Here is a 22,398-nt window from a genome sequence, read left to right on the forward strand (position 1 = left end):
TTCTGACTTTATTTCAATAGGAAGAACAAAAAGAAAGACATTAATACACATGCCTTTTATACTACACTGTATTTAGAAACAGACTTAGTATCGACAACTTGTCATAATGTGAGACCAAATAACTATTACTTGTTACAGGTGATACCAGCAGTTCTTTACTGGCAACAACTAGAAAGTTCAAAACATCTGTTTCTTTCACAATTACCATGGGTGCTAATAGTAACCGAAACTCAAAGTTAACTGAGCCAAACTCAATAAAGGTATTGTATTTTATATTATTTATTTTTTAAGATTTTATTTATTTATTTGAGAGAGAGCATGAACGAGGGGGAGGGGCAGAGGGACAAGCCGACTCACTGCCGAGTGGAGAGCCTTATGACGTGGGGCTGGATCCCAGGACCCTGAGATCATGACCTGTGCCGAAGTGAGACACTTAGCCAGCTAAGCCACCCAGGTGCCCCAAAGGTATAGTATTTTAAATTAATAGGTAAGACTTTTTCTGAAAAATATATTTTTTTTTAAGATTTTTTAAATTTATTTATTCATGAGAGACAGAGAGAGAGAGAAGCAGAGGCAGAGGGAGAAGCAGGCTCCCCACAGAGCAGGGAGCCCGATGCGGGACTCAGTCCCAGGACCCTGGGATCATGACCTGAGCCGAAGGCAGACGCTTAACCAACTGAGCCACCCAGGCGTCCCGAAAAATATTTGACATTAAGTTTATAAATAACTATTTGGTGTCTACAGAGAACCAGTAAAGTTTGTGAAGTAATTTTCTGATATTTTTCTTTGTATTACTGCATTTCAGTTTTAATAATTTTAAACTAAAAATGATGGATAAGAATAGTATTAAAAAATCTTTAGTTTGAAAGTGATGACTTTTCAGTTTTTGAACTTGAAGAATTGATTATCTGAATATGTACTTTGCAAGCAATTTTTTAATTTTGTTTAACAAATATTTTCCATAGGTATTTCTTATAAATAAATCATTCATTCAGTATCAGTTCCTATGAGAGAAAGACAACAAAGTCACTTTGCTAAGTCAGTATTTGTGGAGTGTTAATATTGATCTTCTTCCTTTGTTTTCCCTTTTTAGACTCAACCTATACTAGTTTTCTTTCAACAGAAAATAAAGCTACAGAAATATAAAACATTAACTGGAAACTGCTAGGATACATTAAAAATGTGTACCTAGAGACCTCTGTAAAAGGGGGAAAAATGGTTATGACCACATACTATAACTGCTGTTAGAAAACTGAACTGATTGTTCTCAAGGGCTACTTTTTGTTTCAAATAACAACTCTGTATTTGTTATTGAACTCTGAAGTCCTTTATATCTTTAAATTGCTAGAGAGTGACATTTGTTCTATATTAAAATTTTAAAACATTATCTCCAAGGAATTTTGTTCAGACTGTTTAGGAATCTCTACACCCTAAGCAATTTGATGTGCATGTCCAACATGTTCACACACAATATTTAGTGCTCCACCAATATTATTTTCCACCAATGGAAGATTCCTGTATTTTGCAACTAAATTAAATGTTCATAAAATTAACTTATTAAATAATTGTAGTTTACCTAACTCAAAACTATAAATTAATAATTTTAACCAGTATAGAGAAATATTAATATGGACTATATTAAAACCATAATAAGACTTTTTCTCAGTGTCATGCTCCTGTTAATTGGGCCCTTACTAATACAATTTCTTAATGTAGTTTAACTCAAAAAATATTTATTAAAAAGGTAATATATGCCAACTATTTTGCTTAGTATAAAATATGGGTATTATATTAAAAAATAAAAAAATGTACTTGACTATTAATATACCAAGGTAGTACAGCATAGTATTTCATTTATTCACTCATTTATTCAACAAATATTTATTGAGTGGTAACTCGGTGCCAAGCACTGGTTTAGGTACTGATTAAGAGCTTTGAATAAAGGGCGCCTGGGTGGCTCAGTCGTTTCGCGTCTGCCTTCGGCTCGGGTCATGATCCCAGGGTCCTGGAATCGAGTACCACATCGGGCTCCCTGCTGAGCAGGGAGCCTGCTTCTCCCTCTCCCACTCCCCCTACTTGTGTTCCTGTTCTCACTATCTCTCTCTGTGTCAAATAAATAAAATCTTAAAAAAAAAAAAAAAAAAGAGCTTTGAATAGAGATAGGCCTGTCCTTGAATTTTAGCTTTGTCACTGGTAAGTTAGTCAGCAGCTCTTCTGAGTCTCAGTTTCCTTATCTATAAATTTAAAATAATTATATTTAGTGTGTTTTTGAAAGATTTAAATCATCTCACATGTATTAAACATTTAGCACAGTGCCAGGAACATAGTAATCACTTTAATAAATAATACTGTTATTAATATTCTAGAACTAAGAAATGACTATAGGTATTTATATGGGAATAACATGATGAAAGTATAGTTTAAGAACTTATGCTACTGGGGCACCTGGGTGGCTCAGTTGGTTAAGCGTTTGCCTTTGGCTCAGGTCATGCATGATCCTGGGGTCCTGGGATTGAGCCCTGTGTCAGGCTCCCTGCTTATCAGGGATTCTGCTTGTCCCTCTCCCTCTGTCTCTGCCCCTGACTCTCTCTCAAATAAATAAATAAAATCTTTAAAAAAAAAAAAGAAGATGGCATACTGTCAACTTTTAAAATCTGTGATTTTCATATAAAATTAATGTGTTTTGGAAATACTTCATAGTCTTCATATTATTTACCTGACTTTTTATTTTTTAAAGATTTTATTTATTTATTTGACACAGAGAGAGAGAGAGCACAGGCAGGGGGAACAGGAGAGGGAGAAGCAGGCTCCCTGCTAAGCGGGGAGCCCGATGTGGGGCTCGATCCCAGGACTCTGGGATCATGCCCTGACCCTAAGGCAGATGCTTAACCGACTGAGCCACCCACAAGCCCCTTACCTGACCTTTTGTATCCTCTTTCTGATCCTGATACTGCCCACTATTGTTTACTGTCTGATATTTCTTAGATGAGCTGAAATGATTTTTCTAAAAAAAAATCTGTGAATTTTAAAGATTCTGATATTCAGCAGGATTCAGTTGTTTGCATTTTACTTTGAATTTTTAAAATAAATTTCAGAAGTTTTATAAATACTCTGAGAAGTACGTGTTATAAATATAGTTATTGTGTGATTTATTTTTTTAGTTAAATTTTTTATTTTTTTAATTTAAATTCAATTAATTAACATATAGTGTATTATTAGTTTCAGAGGTAGAGTTCAGTGATTCATCAGTTTTCTATAACACCCAGTTCTCATTACATCCCATGCCCTCCTTAATGTCTGTCACCCAGTTACCCCATCCCCCACCCCAGCAATCCTGTTTGTTTCCTATGGTTAAGAGTCTCTTACAGTTTGTGTCCCTCTCTGATTTCATCTTGTTTTATTTTTCCCTCCCTTCCCCTATGCTTCTCTGTTTTGTTTCTTAAATTCCACATATGAGTGAAATTCTATAATTGTCTTTCTCTTATTGACTTATTTTGCTTAGCATAAGTGTGATTTGTTTTAATTGAGATTGATAGAAAAAGTTACTAGAAGAACTGTTAAATTAATTTTCTTCAAATACTTTAAATCTATTTTAAACAAGTTTTGTACCTCAATTTCATGTGGAGTGGAGAAATATGGAATTGGGACAGAGCAAGTTCTTTTCAGAAGTTAGAAAATTGTTGAAATGGGGTATGCATAAATCAGACTTTAAACTGCAAATTCACACAATTGGTAAAGGACATGAATTACAGGAGGAAAATAAGACCCTTTCTATAGATCACATGTAGGTACTTTATCACTATTTGTTTTTAATCTTGAGTCCTGTTTGCTTAGGTTTTGTAATGTGCAAGGAATGTTAGGAATTTTTCTTTGAGAGAAGAATAGCTTTGATTGCCAGTCATGACTAGAATTTGAGAAAGCCCAAACCATGAGTTGTAAACTCTAGAGATGCAATACTTCCTATATTCAGACTCCTAGAATGTGTTTTAAAAATGTGTATATGTATTGTATAAAACAAAATGTTATATAACATATGCGTATGTTGGGTATAGTTGTATAAGGTATTTGTTTTATATATGTCTATGTATATAACAATACAAATATAAACATATATACAATACAAACATATATACAATATAAACATTTATATACATATATACAAATATAAACATTTTAAAGTAGAAGTGATTGTCTAAATTTTTGTGAAGACTCCAAATAATTTTGTCACAAAGATCCTCATATTTTCAAAATGATGATCGATTCAACTTGTCAATTAGATGGCAATCCATATAAATTCCTCTAAGTCTATGCTAGATTTACTGCTTAGATTAATTCTACCTCACCTAAAACTTTAATAACAATATAGAATTGTATGTCAAAACAAATTACATTCTCTACAGTGTTCCAAGAAAAATGTAACTTTACTGATACATTTAAATGTTTTGATAAGTAGAATTTTCAACTCAACTATTTTTAATTTGTACTTTTCAGCATTTCCTTATACACTGTGAATGAAAATAAGTAAAATTTGTATATATATGACAAATGAATTAACAGTTTTTTCCTTTTATATGAATTTACCTGAATTGGTAGAATATAGCACTACCTTATGCTCTGTGTAAGAATTACAAGCCACTATTTTATTTCTGCTTTATATTGTTAAAAACTGTATCACAGAATTTCTTACACTGTCATTCTAAAAGTTTTTAAAAAACTCAGCCTCCTTCCATTTTTCTCAAAATACTCAAGCTGTCAACTTAATCTATAATCCTTTCAAATTGATTTATTTGAATGAGCCAGCCACTTTATCAGTACTTTTTTCTTTTAATTCGTAACATTTTAGTCTAGGTTCTAGAGGAAAAGCTTTGTGTGATTGAAAGTCTGTTTGTTTTAAAAGAAATTTAGGTTGAAGAAGCATTGTGTTTTTAGTAACTGTGGCAGATCTTAAGAATTTGAATGCTTTCAGGGCGCCTGAGTGCCTCAGTCGGTTAAGCAGCTGCCTTCGACTCAGGTCATGATCCCAGGGTCCTGGGATCGAGCCCCGCATCAGGCTCCCTGCTCGGCGGGGAGTCTGCTTCTCCCTCTCCCTCTGTCTGCCGCTCTGCCTGCTTGTGCTATCTCTGTTAAATAAATAAATAAAAATCTTTAAAAAAAAAAAAAAAGAATTTGAATGCTTCCTTTTAAGCAGGAGAGCTACAAATTCTCCTAGTAATGACATTATTTAGTATTAAAAATAATCTGATTATTACATTGAAGTTTGTTTGATATAATGTGGCATTTGTCTTATTTCTGTTTTATAATAACTGTTTTTCCATCATTTTCCAGCCTTATTAACCATGTACTGTAGTATCTAGGTTGGCTGTCTTTCCAAGGAAACTTATAAATTCCCTTCCTGGAACTTAGGAAAGACCTCCAGTAATAATGCTTAGCTCACTCCCCAGCTAAAGGCATCTCCTGTCAGCCCATAGCACTGCCCCTTAAGAAGTACAATAAGCATATGGAAAAATTCTTCCATCTTTGAGTTTCTCAAATGTCACATACTATGTTCACTACCAGTGTACCAGGCAAAATGCAATATAGGCACACCTTGTTTTATTGTGATTCACTTTATTGCGCCTCACAGATATTGCATTCTTTTTAAGTTTTTATTCATTCATTTATTTAAGTAATCTCTACATCCAACATGAGGCTCAAATTCACCACCCCAAGATTTAGAGTTACACACTCCCTGACTGAGCCAGTCAGGCACCCCTGCATTTTTTTTTTTAATTGAAGGTTTGTGGCAACCCTGTGTCAAGCAAGTCTATTGGTGCCGTTTTTTCAACAGCATTTGCTCACTTTGTATCTCTGTGTCACATTTTGGTAATTCTCTCAGTATTTTAAACTTTTCATTATTATTATAGTTGTTATGGTTATCTGTGATCAGTGATTATGACTTGCTGAAAGTTTAAATGATAGTATTTTTTAGCAATAAAGTATCTTTTAATTAAGGTATGTACATTGTTTTTTAGACATAATGCTATTGCACACTTAATAAACGATAGTATAGTGTAAACCTAGCTAACTTTTCTGTGCACTGGGAAACCAAAAATATTGTATGACCTGCTTTATTGTGATATTCGTTTTATTGCAGTGGCCTGGAACCAAACCTGCAATATCGCCGAGGTACACCTGTATTTTTTAGTTTGTTTAAACACTTTATTAACTGTGGGGGAGGGGACTACAACACCCATGATTAAATACAAATTTTCCAGCTACTAAAGTCTGCATTTTTCAATAAGGAACCCAAATAATTATTTTTATCGTTTTTAAAAAGATTTTATTTATTTATTTATTTGAGAGAGAGAGGGAGAGAGAGGGAGAGCATGAGCAGGGGGAGGGGTGGGGGTAGAGGGAAAGCAGACTCTCCGCTGAGCAGGGAGCCCCATGCAGGGCTCAATCCCAGGACCCCAGGATCATGACCTGAGCCAAAGGCAGACACTTAACCAACTGAGCCACCCAGGTGCCCCCGATTATGTTTATCTTAACACTCCAATATATGGGTAATTCCAAATGATAATGCTTTCTCATACTTTATAGGAATTTCATAAACATGAGCTTTCTTTTTCTTTTTAACATGAGCTTTCTTTAAATGCCAGACTTTGAAAAAATCATGGCAGATATTTAAATGTGAAAAAGAACCGAATTTTGAATATAGCTGGTAGTTTGGAGAGAGAGTAAGGAGACCTAGGTCCAGCTCTGGTTCTGCAATCAAGGACAATTGTGACAAGTACATTCCTTTATTTTTCAGACTTTCATCAATCAAAAGAGAAGTCTGGACTGGATTGCTTTTTAGACTTCTTCTGCCTTAAATATTTTATAATTCTAAACTAGTATCCCTTACCATTCCATATGGGTGACTATAAACATATTCATAAAATACTTTAGATGCAATTCCATTTGATAATGCTATAGTCAAAATTGATTTGAAAGGAAAACATGTTTTCCATTTGATGTCAGAATCTTAATTCAAACTGTCTCAAATGGTAACTTGTCTAAATACCATGGGAGTGTATCTTTCCTTTCTTCTCTGTAACAATTGTCATCTTCCAGGGTCATGTTGATTATACCATGGCCAATTGGCTTTGAAGTAATGTCAGCATCTGTTGTTAGTCCTTAATATATTCTCATCCAAGGGATTTACAGGGAGGCTAAATGAAAATCTGTATATACTCTTACTCATTATTAATAGTTGAACTTTTGGCTCAAGCCCCCGTTTGAGCCTCATTGAGGTATAAAAATTTTGAATTTGGTACCCAGAGTATATTTTGTTTTGGAAATATGATCTAATGGTAGAAGCATTGATCCAAAAGTCTTAGGCTATAGACCTAATATTTCTACAAACTCCTTGTAAAATTCAGATTCTGTATAACCTCTGGGTACCTTAATTTCTCTGTTTATTAAAATGACTAATTTATATCTACCCCTATTGCCTCATAGGGATGTTGTTGAAATATATATAATGACTTGTTTCTGTCGTGGGCAATATACTTACAAAGATGAATTCCAATAATTTAAGGTCACATTTTAATTTATCAGAATTAAAAGTACACATATCTTTTATACCCCAAAGGTGTGACAGTGCTTGTGATTAATGACTGACTGAAAGCTTAAGTAGTAGTTCAGCAATAATGGTAATTTCTTAAAATTCAGTTTAAGAAGAAATCTCCAAAGAAAAGATGAATATAAAAATGGAAAACTTTCATAAGTTGAAAAGTAACCAAAACTAAAGTAAAAGAAACAGAGAAAATACATACATCAAAGCTTACAAAGGGTAGTCAACATCTAAAACAGTCAAGAGAATTTATTAAAATATGTAACAAAAATATCAAGTCTGTGATAGACCTATGAAAATAGAGGATGAATAGGCAGTTCACACAAAAGGAGACAAAAATAATAAACACATGGGGAAAAGTCCAGCCTTGCTAGTAATCAGAGAAATTCAAATTAATGCAGAAATTGTTAAAAAACCATTTTAATTATTATATCATTTTATTGCATAAATATAAATTGACACAAAAATTGATACAACACCATATACAAAAATATGTGGAATACTATAATGAATATTTTATGTACCCACACCTTGCTTCCCACCATCACCCAGTTTTGTTTTGTTTTTTTTAGATTTATTTATTTATTTTTTATTTGAGAGAGAGAGAGAGCATGAGCTGGGGGAGGGGTAGAAGGAGATGGAAAGGGAGAGAGAAACTCCAGCAGACTCCCCACTGAGCATGCAGCCCTATGCCGTGCTCCATCCCAGGACCCTGAGATCATGACCTGAGCCCAAACCAAGAGTTGAATGCTTAACCGAATGAGACACCCACGCGCCCCCCACCACCCAATTTTTTGAATGATAACACTACTGACCAAGTTATGGTAGTGGCAAAATTACTACTATAATCATTGTTGGTGGTATTGTAAAATTGGATCACTGTTTTACAAAGCAATATGGTAACACATGTCATTAGCCTTAAAAGTGTGCTTACTTTTGGCCGGGAGTTCTTTCGAAGGATATTATTCATGAAAGGAAAAGCATTTAGACAAAGTAGTCTTCATTTTATTATTATTTATACTGATGAGAAATTAGAAATGATTTAGATATTCAACATTTTAGAAATAAGTAAGTAATGGTATACCAACTCAATGGATAATTATAGATCCAGTTAAATTGAAAAAACTAAAATTGCTTAGCAAAATGGGCTTTTTCATTGTAGCAAAATATACATAACATAAAATTTACCATTTTAACCATTTTTAAGTGTATAGTTATGTGCATTAAGTACATTCACATTGTTGGGCAACCACCACCACTATCCATCTTTAGAACTTTTTCATCATCCCCAACTGAATCTCTTTACCCATTAAACAGTAACTCCCCATTTCCTCCACTTTTCACTCTTGGCAAATACTGCTCTACTTTCTGTCTCTGAATTTAACTAATCTAGGTACCTCATATAAGTGGAATCATAAAATGTTTGTCCTTTGTCTGGCTTCCTTCACTTAGCATAATGTCTTCACGGTTTATCCATGTGCAGCATATGTTAGAATTTTATTCCCTTTTAAGGCTGAAAATGTTCCATTGTATGTATATTCCACATTTTGTTTATCCATTCAGTCATGAGTAGACATTTGGATTCTTTTCACCATTTGGCTATTGTGAATAATGCTGCTATGAAGATGGGTATACAAATATCTGTTTGATATATATCCAAAAATGGAATTGCTGGATCATATAGTAATTCTGTGTTTAATTTGGGGGGGGAACTGACAAGCTTTCGTCTATATATTTTTTTCTGGCCTGTGTTTTTGGTGTCCTATCCAAGAAATAGCCAAATCCAATGTCATGAAGCTTTTCTACTATGTTTTCTTCTTAGAATTTTATAGTTTAGTACTTAAATTTAGGTCTTTGATCCATTTTGTGTTAATTTTTATATATGGTATAAGGAGTTCAAATCAATTATTTTGCACTTGGATATCCAGGTTTCCCAGCTTCATTTGTTGACCAGATTGTCCTTTCTCCCATTGAATGGTCTTAGCATCCTTTTTTTTTTTTTTTAAGATTTTATTTATTTATTTTCGAGACAGAGCATGCATGAGGGCAAGTGAGGGGAGGTAAGGGGAAGGAAGAGGGACAAGCAGACTCTGAGCAAAGTGTGGAGCCTGACACCGGGCTAGATCTCCGGATCCCAAGACCATGACCTGAGCCAAAACCAAGAGTCGGGGGCTTAACCGAATGAGCTACCCAGATGGTCTTAGCATCCTTGTTGAAAACTACTTGATCACGTATGTGAGAGTTTATTTCTGGGCTGTCTATCTATGCCATTGGTCTATATATTTGTCCTTATGCCACTATCACACTGTTTTGATTACTGTAGCTTTGAAGTGAGTTTTTATTTATTTTTATTTTTTATTTTTATTTTTTTTAAATCAGGACATGTAAGTCCTCCAACTTTGTTCTTATTTTTCAGTAGCAAAATATTTTAGATATAACATTAAATAGAAAAGATACAACATAAAATAATGTTAATTAGAATATAAAAAATAGGTTTCTATCTAAGGCCAGTCTTAGGAAGGATTACATAGAAATCAAACTAGGATGATAGAATTATGGAGATTTTTTCCCCCTATTTCTAAATTTCTAATTTTAAATTTATTTTGGTTCTATGAAAATAACATAAAATATGAAAATAATTACCATTTATACAATGGAAAAATGATGTATAAATACATGTTAGGATTATTTAGCCTTTAAAAAAAAGTGGGTGAGAAATCATTCTCAGTGTAAATTATGTTTGTTCTCGCCTTTTTAGTGCCATAGTAGATAATTCTATAATGGATTACTAGTATTTTTTATATTATTGTATACAGCTAATGCAGACCTTTTCAGTAGCTTTCTTAATATGATTAAAGCCTTGAGCTTATTATTTAAATATCATCCAGATAATTTTTCAAAATCCTTTTTTATGGCGCACCTGGGTGGCTCAGTCGTTAAGCGTCTGCCTTCAGCTCAGGTCATGATCCCAGGGTCCTGGGATCGAGCCCCACATCAGGCTCCCTGCTCAGCCGGGAGCCTGCTTCTCCCTCTCCCACTCCCAGTGCTTGTGTTCCCTCTCTAGCTTTCTCTCTCTCTCTCAAATAAATAAAATCTTAAAAAAACAAAACCAAAATCCTTTTTTATAAAGTCATTTCAAAACCTTGTAAATATGTTTGGAAGTCATTAGGAATAGAACAGAAATATGTTATACATTATAGGTAGACAAACCTAATGATAAATTGAAGAGCATTTTTGTACACATTTATGGCAATGGCACAATTTCTCATATCTTCAGTGGAGAATTTTTTTACTTTCTGCATATAGCGTCATCTTCGAGTTTTATTTAAAACTTAAGAGATCCAGGAGCTATTAGTTTCGACCAGAAGGGATTTGGCTAACCAGAAATAGCAGAACTAATCGTATAGAAGTCTTTCTCAAAACTGATGTTTATGAGCATTTTGTTACAGCTGTAAAACTTATTCAGTATTCTTTTAGTTACCTGGACTTGAAACGGTTATTTTGGTTGTCATGTACTTTAACTTTTAAATACAAAGTCATCACTTTTCCTTTCAACATCAGTTTTAGTGGCCCTTAGTCATTTTTACTATGTTCCAAGCACTAATCCTGCCCTAATTATTGTGGCAGCATTTTTTAAAAAGATTTATTTATTTGAGAGAGAGAGCGAGAGAGCACATGAGTGGTGGGAGGGGCAGAGGGAATGAATCCTCAAGCAAACTTCGCTGAGCGGAGCCTGACTCAGGGTGGGAGGTGGGGAGGGCCCTTGATCCTGTGACCCGTGGGATCATGACCTGAGCCAAAACCAAGAGTTGGACACTCAACCAACCGAGCCACCCAGGTGCCCCTGTAGCAGCATTTTTATTTATTTATTTATTTATTATTTATTTTATTACTCTGTTTCAGTACTTCTCCCACTCTCATGAACTTCATTTTTCTTACTTCTTTTTTCCATTATGTCTTTTCCTAGCTTTTCATTATCTAAATTCTGCTAATCCTTCAAGATACGGTTCATAGATTGCCCTCTCAGTTTATATCGATGCAACCCCCCCCATCAGTCAGACACTATTGAATACCTACAATGTGCCAGGCATTATTTTAGGAACTAGAGTTATTATTTTGCACATGTGATTATTTTCTTGTTCTAACCATGTACTATAATTGAATTGTGTTAGGCCGGTTTTTTGTTTGTTTGTTTGTTTTACCTCTTAATGATGTCGCAAATTCCTGGAGGTCAGTGCTCTATTTGACATTTCTTTTATATCCTCCTCAGGTTTCTCTTTATTACTCTGCATGCTGGAAACATTTAATAAGTGTTTGAAAAAAATTTTTTTCCTTCATTTCAGGAGTGGCAATGTGTACAATCAAAAGGTTGCTTTTTCTTAGAAGAAGATGGTGAAATCATTAGTCATCAATATAGGATGCAAATAGCTCAGAGATCCATGGTTTATCTAACAATTAAACCATTAAACCTGAGTCAAGTTGAAGGCAAGTTTTAAGTTTTTCATGTATTTTTAAAATTTCAATTTATGCCCTCTTTGAAAATACTTATGTAAATATTTGGTAGCCTTAGTAAAGAAAATAATCTACCTAAGAAACATGGTTACATATACTTTAAGAAAGAAAGCATTAGTTTATACTTGGACTATGTTATCATATTTTACAAAGTATTTAGGTTGCTTTTCGTTATGTTTAAAACATTATTTTCATTCATTTAAAAACAAGAACAAAGTGTACCCTGGTTTCTTCATGACATAGAATTCTAACTTTTTATTTACTAATTAAGTTTTAACTCTTCCATTTGTCAATTTTTTAAATTAATATGTTTAAGAGAAGTTCTATAGGAACATAATTTGGGGCAATATGAACTGCAGACAACCTTTATTAATAATCTTTGCATTCATGGTAATATTGTTTTTTTGTATATAAGTGTTAGATACAAATTGATCTCCTAGTGTCTAAAATGGCTATTATATATATATATTTTAAAGATTTTATTTATTTATTTGACAGAGAGAGATAGAGCAGGAACACAAGCAGGGGGAGTGGGAGAGGGAGAAGCAGGCTTCCCGCGGAGCAGGGAGCCTGATGCAGGGCTTGATCCTAGGACCTTGGGATCATGACCTGAGCCAAAGGCAGATGCTTAATGACTGAGCCACCCAGGTGCCCATGACTATTATATTTTTAATTAGTGAAAATGTCTATAAGGGTGCTTTCACTAGATATCCTTTTAATGTTGATTGTTCTAAGTATCAATTTTTATTTTTCTTTTATTATGCTTATGTAAGAAAATGTTTATTTTATTACTAGAGGATTCTTCCCCACCCCATTCTTTTTGCTTCCTAAAGTAGAGATTCTAAAAGTTTTCACTGTATATCTTATGGGATACTTAAAACATTTGGTGGTTGATACTTTTAAGTGACAATTACAATAATCATTTTTTTTTCAGATAAAGGTATCAAGATAGGCCTGCATATTCAATGGAGATATTAATTCTCCATAGTCTTATGAAGAAGATCCTTTATTCACTTACTTATCAATTATTTATTGAGGGCCTTATATATCAAGTATTATTTTAGGTGCTTAGGATACATCAGAGTACAAAAAAGACAAAAATCCTTGTCTTTATGAACTTACATTCTAGTAGGGGAAACTAACAATAAATAGTAAAACATAATAAATAGTAAATGGTATGGTATGTTAGAAAGTGATAAATCCTATGGGAAAAATAGGGATAGGGCATTGTGAAAGCTGAGGGAATATGAGTTGCCACTGAAATGGAGTGGTTAGTGTATGCTTCATTAAGAAGTTAACATTTGAGCAAAGACTTTGAAAGAGGTGTATCAGTTATCAACTGCTATATAACAAATTACCCCAAAAGTCAGTGGTTTAAAACAATGAAACAATTGTTCACTAGTCAGCAGGTTTGCTAGACAGTTATTTTGTTTTGAGCTGGGCTTTGCTTTTCTCTGTAGGACTAACTAATGCATCCGTGATCAGAGGCGGGTTAGCTCATTGCTGGCTTTATTGGTCTTGGCTGGGCTCTCTGTGAGGTCTCAGCTGGGACAGCTTTACTCTGCCCCATATAATCTCTTACCTTCTAGTGAGTTAGCCTGGACTTGTTCTCTTGGTGTAACAGGGATCTCAAAGAAAAAGCAGAAGCACTTAGGGCTTCCTGAGGTTTGGGCTCAGAAGTGGCACATTACTTTTGCTATATTCTGTTGTTCATAGCAAGTAACAAGGCAAGCCCAGATTTATAAGGTAGAGAAATAGACCTGATCTCTTGATGGAGGAGCTGCAAGTCACATTGCAATGTGCTGTGAATACAGAGAGGGCAGCCATTTCTGCTGTCTTCCACAGAAGGCCAGGCAGGAATCTTTGTCGTTGTAGAGCTTGTGGAAGGGATGGGTGAAGAGTGGTGAAGAGTGGAGGTGGCAGAGCATTCCACAGAGAGGGAAAAAATACTCTGTCAGAGGCTCTGAGGTGAGAGTGTCCCTGGTGGTAGAAGAACAACAAGGTGACTAGAATGGCTAGAATGAGGTAGGAGAATGAAAGAATGAAGTAGGAGATGAAGACAGGGAGGAACCAGGGACAAAATCGGGTAGAGCTGATTTTGTTTTTTGGTTTGTTTTTGCCATAATGAAGACTTGGGCTTCTGAGAGAAATGAAGAACTAAGCTTAGGAGGATTTTTCCTATGGCTGCTCTCACAATTTTCTCTTCATCTTTAATTTACAACTGTTGAATATGTGTCTAGGTGCTTTTGTTTTTCTTGTTGGTGCTGTTATTGTGGAGTGTGTTTGTTTGTATTTATTCTGCTTGGATTTTTGACTTACTGTCTTTCATTATTTTTAGAAAAATTTTCCATCTTTATTTCTTCAAATATCTCTTCTGCTCTCTCTTTTCTTTTTCCATTTATATGGTGCCTGACATCTTGTCTTCTGTGCTGCACCACAGATAAGCGAGTGCTTGTATTTCATCTCTTCTTGGAAGGGTGTGTCTTTTCTTGGATTTCAGACTACTTGGTTGCCCTGGGACCTCAGCTCTGATGAGTTCAAGAAAAAATTACGATTTTCTAGTTCATGTACTGTTTCTTATTGTTAGGGTGGGAGCAACATTATTCCAACTCTCAACTCCATGAGAGGATTTTGAGTAGAGACAGGACATAATCTGACATATTTTAACAAGAGCAGTCAGGTTGCTATATTAGAAATAGATGGAAGGGGACCCAAGAGAATGCAGGGGTCCAGCCGTGATGCTACTGCAGACTTCTAGGAGGGTACTGATGATGCTTTGAACCAGAAATGTAGAAGTGATAAAAAGTAGAGATCCTGGATATATTTTAAAGGTTAAACCACAGGATTTCCTGAAGATTGGCTATCATATTCGAGAGAAGAAAAACGTTAAAGATGATTTCAAGATTCTTGGCTTGATTGGAAGCATGGCAACTGGAAGGATGAATTACTATTTACTGAGACAGAGATAGAGAAGAATATAGATAAGCAGTTGTTTTTTTTTTTTTAAGGAGTTGGGGAAGGTCAGTTTTAGACCTAGAAATTCAAGTGGAAATGTCAAATAGACAGTTGATTATATGGGTCTAAAGTTCAAAGAAAAGGTTCTAGCTGGAGATATAAATTATGGAGTTGCCAGCACATAGATGGTGTCTCACATCTTTTCCTCCAGTGCCTTTCCACAGGTTAGCTAGTGCTTGAATCTCATCTCTCCCTAAAGGGTTGTTTTTCCTTGGATTTCAGGCTACTTGGTTGCCTTGCAACCTTAGCTTTCTGATAAACTTAAGAAAAGTTATGATCTTGGGCTCCTGGGTGGCTCAGTTGGTTGGGCGACTGCCTTCGGCTCAGGTCATGATCCCGGAGTCCCGGGATCGAGTCCCCCATTGGGCTCCCTGCTCAGCAGGGAGCCTGCTTCTCCCTCTGACTCTCCCCCCTCTCATGTGCTCTCTGTCTCTCTCATTCTCTCTGTCTCAAATAAATAAATAAAATCTTTAAAAAAAAAAATGTTTAAAAAAAAAAAGAAAAGTTATGATCTTTAGAAAGTAGGTATAGACAATATTTCTAGCAAGCTCACTGTATATAGTTACAAATGCTATGATGTTTCTGTATAAAAATGGGTTATGTATTTCTAAAAAAAAAAAAAAATCCAAAGGGGAAAGAAACCACCAACTGCTTTTTTAGATAGGAAAGAGTAAGTAGTAATTGCTTATTTTAAGATGTTTGGGTTTTTTGTTTATAGGAAAACCATCCCCTTGGTTGTCAGTTGATACTGCCTTGTATATTCTTAAGGAAAATGAGAGTCAAGCAAATCTACAACTCATGTGTTTTACTGAACTACGAAATAGAGAAGTATACATATTTATTTCCTAATGTTTAATTTAAAAATATAATATGAACTCAGGTTTGGGGAAAATAATAGTTTTTCTATATTTGTTTGTTCTTAACTTGTATCTTCCCCTCCAATTAGGGTATATACAGTACTTAAGCACTATGCATATTATATGTGTTTTATTAATTGTGATGAATTTTTTTCTTGTTTGCTGAGATTAAGAGCTGAGGATTGATTAGTAGTCTTGGCTTCATAACTTATAAGTTGTGTGACATTTTACTTCACTTTCTTCTTCTCTAAATGCCCAGATGCCTCACATGTGAACATTTTTTTTTTTTACATGCAATAAAAATGATTGATGCCAGTGGATTTTTTCCCTAAATACTAGCAATTTAAGACTTTGGAAAAGTTGCTTTAGATGTTTGTCTTTCTTATACTACTACTGCAAAAAAGAAAAACTTCAAGATTATTATCCTCAGGCTTGACTCACATTATAGGGTTCAAAAATAGATTGATCTGAAGGAATGCTTTTAAATGATTTTATATGTTGCCCGTGGGGTTGTTTTGATCTTTCCTAATTATATATTTACTCAGAGGCCAAATATGTGAGGCAGATACATAACTGTGGCTATTTATTTTATGAGGACTACAAAATACATCTGCTACACAACAACAGGAATAATACTATTCAAGGGCTTACTGCAGTATCATATTTAATCTTTATATAGGTCCAACGACAGACAAACATTTCCCTGATGGAATGTTATATAAAAGTCTTTATTGTAGGCTTCCTAACAGACAAGAATAGTTATAGGCAAGAAACAAATAAAATGACAGAAGTTAATGTTTTGACGAAACTCTTCTTCAGAACTGACTACAAAGTTAAGTTCAAGATAAAGCATTGTCTAAAACAATAGCTTTTCCCATTTTGTTTTGGATAAAATTACTTTCTTATGATATTCCATGTGTAAAAATGTTAGTACATAGCAAGCCTGTAATAAACTTTGAATGAGTTTCTATTTACCTTTTTACTATATCGGCTTCTGTTTTTCTGTAATATGTCATATTTACAAGGGATTTTTAGTTTTAGTTTTAGTTTCACAATCATTTTCTTTAAGAAGAGTTTTCTGCCCATGAAAGACTTCCCATTTGCCATCCACAGTGGCAGTTCAAGGTTATATGTGGAGATAAGGGAAGTTCATGGGGTAACATGTATTAGGAAGCAGCAGGAACTGCTTCTCACTCCTGGATATCAGCCTACATCTGGCCAATTTACAAGATTATGGTTTCCCAAGGAGGGATTTGGCCAATCTTTAGTCTTCAAAATGACCCTGGTTTTATTGGATTGCTTCTTGTATCAAGATAGGATGTGGTTACTTTAGGATGATTATGGTTCCTCTGACTTGTGAGGGCAGAAATAGGGCTAAACCAGAATTCAGTTGATAAGCAACTTTATTTTGTGTATGAGTCCCCAGGATGAACTAAAATACATCTGCATTTTGAAAGTTTTTGGACACAACACTGAATAGAATTCCCTAGGGCGATTCTGTGCTGAAGGGCAAATAGCTGTTTGCTTAGCTGTTATACACGATGAGAAAATGCTTAGTTTTAATGCATTTGACAGAAATAACCCCTAGGCTTTATAGGTAGCTGTTTGGTTCCAGAACACACCTAGAAGGTCCATAGAGAGATGCCATTATTTTTTTTTTTTTTAAAGATTTTATTTATTTGAGAGAGAGAGAACACTTGAGAGGGGATAGGGTCAGAGGACGAAGCAGACTCCCTGCCAAACAGGGAGCCCGATGCGGGACTCGATCCAGGGACTCCAGGATCATGACCTGAGCCGAAGACAGTCGCTTAACCAACTGAGCCACCCAGGCGCCCGAGAGATGCCATTATACTTTCTTTTATGAAACAGGAGAATAAAATGTTTCCTATGCAAATGTCCTGGCACTCATTATAAATATAGTGTGATGGAAAAGAATTTTGTATAAGGTAGGTTTATCTGGGATTCTACCATCTTGTTTTATAGTCCATATTACATAAATAATAGTAAAATTCCAGTGATTCTGTCTATATAATTGGACTCTTAAAAATATGGCTAGTTCAGGGGCGCCTGGGTGGCTCAGTCGTTAAGCGTCTGCCTTCAGCTCAGGTCATGATCCCAGCGTCCTGGGATCGAGCCTCGCATCGGGCTCCCTGCTCGGCGGGAAGCCTGCTTCTCCCTCTCCCACTCCCCCTGCTGTGTTCCTGCTCTCGCTGTGTCTCTCTGTGTCAAATAAATAAATAAAAATCTTTAAAAAAAAAAAAAATATGGCTAGTTCATACAAATAGTGAACTCTTGAAATATGTTTAATTTTTACTTTTGGTTATTGAAATCTAATTACAAATCACATATTTATGTTTGAATCAAACTAGGGAATTGTAACTGAAAAATTATTCTAAGATCTCTGCTTCCTGTTGAAGATATTTGCATCACAAACTTTTTTTATTGGGGAAGATTTAGAAGTTATATAACTTCTTACCTATTATAGTATTAGGCATTTGTTTTTAAAAATATATTATGAACTACATCTAATGATCTTGTGCCAGGGCTACCATTAATAAAGAGATTTTGAAGCCCGTAAAAGATTGATAGAAGAATAATAGACTTGGTGAATATTGATAAATTACTTCTAATGCTTCTCTTTCAGAAGAAAGATCAAAAGTTATTAAGACTCATGGTGGTTGTTGTTTTTTAACTCTTTTGAGAAAAGGTGTTTGGGTGGACCGGTGAACTAGGACCTGGGATTTACTGGTTAATTCCTTCCACAACTGGCTGTAGGCTGAGGAAAGAAATAAAACCCATAACTGAAGAGGCCCAGCTTGTGTATAGAGATGGAACAGGGGAATTATTTCTTACAAAGGAATTTAGGTAAGTTTTGTTTATTCAGGTTAGAACTATAACATCTAAACAGGTTATAGATGAATAGCCTGTCTTCCATCCTTTCCTTTGGCCAGCCACCACCCCTACCCCCAGATTCTAATTCAATAATTCAGCTCACTCACTGGGCATCTGAGTGTGATTTTCCATTCACAGATCTGGGATTGCCATTCATTTCTGGGTTCCACACATTTGGCAAGTCAACTTTAGTCATACATCTACAGATTTCTACCTGACTAGGCACTGCCTTAGAAATAGATCCTGCTAGTTGCACTGTTAACTTAGATAACTGTCAAATATGAATCCAAATACTTAGGTGGTTCTCTCATACCCTAGATATATACAGTAACGTCTGGTAGAAGAGGAAGAAGAAAGTAGATTGGAGAAAGGAGTAAAGGAGAGAATTACTTTTCATTGAGGTCCTACTATGTGTTGAGATACTATGGTTGTTTTAGAAGCTTGTTTATCTCATAGTAGACTTAATAAGAAATATATCTGGATACATTAAGTTCACAAAAATTGTTTAATGCCTTGATATTACTTTATTTTAGTCTAGTTGCCTTGAAGACAATTTCCTATTTTTATAATTTTAGGTCAACTTTATCAGATATATTTGAAGTAATTGATTTAGATGGAAATGGTCTTCTAAGCCTTGAAGAATATAATTTTTTTGAATTGAGAACAAGTGGTGAGAAATGTGATGAAGATGCTTGGGCTGTCTGCCGTGGTAAGCACTTGTCTTTTTCCTTTTTTTTTTTTTTTTTTTAAAGATTTTATTTATTTATGTGTGAGAGAGAGAGAGAGCAAGTGGGAAGAGGGAGAGGGAGGGACAAGCGAATTCAGTGCTGAGCGCAGAGCCCGATGTGGGGCTTGATCCCACAATCCTGAGATCATGACCTGAGCCGAAATTGAGTCAGCTGCTTAACTGACTGAGCCACCCTGGCACCCTGCACTTTTCTTTTTCTTAGTGGATATATAAAAAAAATATGTAGCATCCTTTCATCCTTAAGAAGTAGAATATCAAACTTCTCCATAGAATATTATGGCAATTAGGACAGTTAAAAAAGTAATAGCATTGTGGGGCGCCTGGGTGGCTCAGTTGGTTAAGTATCTACCTTTGGCTTAGGTCATGATCCCAGGGTCCTGGGATGGAGCCCCACATTGGGCTCCCTGCTCAGAGAGGATCCTGCTTCTCCCTCTCCCTCCGTCCTTCCTTCCCGCTCGTACTCGTGCTCACACGCTCCCTCTCTCTCAAATAAATAAAATCTTTTTTTTTTAGAAAGTAATAACATTGTTTATAGACCATAAAAACATAAATATTTGTTTTCGTTAAATTGATAGTTGGTATAGTATTTAAGTTAAAAGAAAATATCAATTACTTAAATGTAACTTCATTTTTTTGCCTATGCTCTTTAGAGCTTAGAATGGAAAAAATTTTGTCCCAGCTCTTGATACTAATGGGACTGAGGTGGTCAAGAGCCCAGAACTGTGCCCAGGAGAAGGCAGCAAAGAACTAATAGGCTCGAGTTTTACTAAAAATTAAGCAGTTTCCATGAAGTTCTTTTTTTTTTTTTTTAAGATTTTATTTATTTGAGAGAGAAAGATGAGATAGCCAGAGAGAGAGCACGAGCAGGGCAGAGAGGGAGAAGCAGTCTCCCCACTGAACAGGGAGCCCAATATGGGGCTCAGTCCTAGGACCCTGGAATCATGACCTGAGCCAAAGGCAGACGCTTACCCCACTGAGCCACCCAGGCGCCCCTCCAGGAAGTTCTTTATATATGTTAAGAATTCTTTAGTTTTTTGTGTTTGAGTTGAATTAAGAAAGTACATCCATGGAGGTATGGAAACCAAAAATACCAAGATGGGCAAAGAAAAATACTGAGGATGAGATAAATTCTGTTATCTCTTAGGAGAAGTCTGGGAAGAGGGGAGGACTTATGTATTTAAGCCAAGGACTGAAAGATCAAAGGAGAAAACCAAAAAGCCATAGCCAACTATAGATCACAGAATAAGAAGGCCAGAATGCAGTCAGGAGACAGATTAACTCACATATCAGTGTCACTGGGGTAGTAATGTGTCCTACTCCTTTGGTTCTTAAAATGGTCTAAGCTTGGCAAAGTCAACAAGCCAGGTGGGAGTCTAATAAATCTGTCTCTCTAAACAGCAAATAAAGTAGAAATATTATTAATACAAAGGTTTTCAAAAATCTCTTTTTTTTTTTTTTTAAAGATTTTATTTATGTATTTGACAGAGACACAGCAAAAGAGGGAACATAAGCAGGGCGAGTGGGAGAGTAAGAAGCAGGCCCCCCACTGAGTAGGGAGCCCAGCGCGGGGCTTGATCCCAGGACCCTCAGTCGTTAAGCCGACGCTTAACAACTATGCCACCCGGGCGCCCCGCAAAAATATATCTCTTTTTAACTGAAAGTTTATATAGTATAATCAGGAACAAGAAATGCATATTGACTTATACTATTAAACTTCGAATAACAAGATTGATAATATACAGAATATTTTTAGGACAATGTAATCATCTTACAACTTTAATGATATAATCTTCTGATTATTGTTGGCACTAGAGCACATTCAATAAGTGAATCATAATTAGAATTTTCTTATGGTAAAGTTTTTGATGAATAAAATTTTAGTTTCATAATTAAATTGGGGGAGCCTAGCTGGCTCATTTAGTTAAGCGTCTGACTCTTGATCTCAGCTCAGGTCTTGGTCTTAGAGTCATGAGTTCAGGCCCCATGTGGAGCCTGCTTAAAAAAAATAATAGTAATTTAATTTAACTGGTAGAATTGATAGTTAACATTTTTTTGAGAATTTACCATATACCAGTTGGAAGTACTTCTTTTTTTTTTTTTAGAGAAGTGGGGGGAGGGGCAGAGGGAGAAAGAGAGAGAGAGCATCTTAAGCAGGCTCCACACCCAGCACAGAGCCCAATGTGGGGCTCAATCTCACGACCCTGAGATCATGACCTAAGCCGAAATCAAGAGTCAGATGCTTAACCGACTGAGCCACCTGGTGTCCCCAGTTGGAAGTACTTCTATACATCAACTCTCTGAGGTATGTCCTATTATTTTTCATTTTACAAATAAGGAAACGGGCCGCCTGGATTGCTCAGTCAGTTAAACGTCTGCCTTCGGCTCAGGTCATGATCCCAGGATCCTGGGATCGAGCCCCATGTCGGGCTCTCTGCTCAGCAGCAAGCCTGCTTCTCCCTCTCCCTTTGCCTGTCACTCCCACTGCTTGTGCTCTCTTTCTGTCAAATAAATAAATAAAATCTTTAAAAAAAAAAAAAAACCAAAAAAACAGATAAGGAAACAGAATCAAAGAGGGTAAGTCACCTGATCAAATAGCAAGAAAATTTCACAGCTGAGTTTCACACCCAGGCAGTTAAATTCCAGAACCTTAAATACCCTGCTACAAAAAAATCCCCAGGTCTGGTTGACTTAAAAAATGATTTGGAGGGAATGGCTCCTTCACCAACATTAATAATACTGCAAAGAATTGGGTTTTTTAAGTTCCAAAGATTTTATTTTCT

General features: G+C 35.5%; 1 protein-coding gene across 4 annotated transcripts in view; it reads left to right on the top strand.

Annotated features, from left to right (window-relative positions):
• Positions 1-22,398, top strand: part of EFCAB7 (EF-hand calcium binding domain 7) — a 44,254-nt gene that overhangs the window by 9,078 nt on the left and 12,778 nt on the right. For 3 of the 4 annotated variants that reach the window (XM_031037219.2, XM_006741704.2, XM_031037220.2), the window contains exons 6-10: positions 139-260; positions 11,938-12,079; positions 15,840-15,949; positions 18,686-18,843; positions 19,446-19,579. In XM_031037219.2, coding sequence (XP_030893079.2) covers positions 139-260; positions 11,938-12,079; positions 15,840-15,949; positions 18,686-18,843; positions 19,446-19,579 — 666 coding nt within the window. The remainder of the gene's footprint in view (positions 1-138; positions 261-11,937; positions 12,080-15,839; positions 15,950-18,685; positions 18,844-19,445; positions 19,580-22,398) is intronic. The other variant, XM_081818539.1, reaches the window with a different exon arrangement.

Source organism: Leptonychotes weddellii, chromosome 4 (assembly GCF_054177405.1).
Source record: "Leptonychotes weddellii isolate Sample4059 chromosome 4, ASM5417740v2, whole genome shotgun sequence".
Lineage (NCBI taxonomy): Eukaryota > Metazoa > Chordata > Mammalia > Carnivora > Phocidae > Leptonychotes > Leptonychotes weddellii.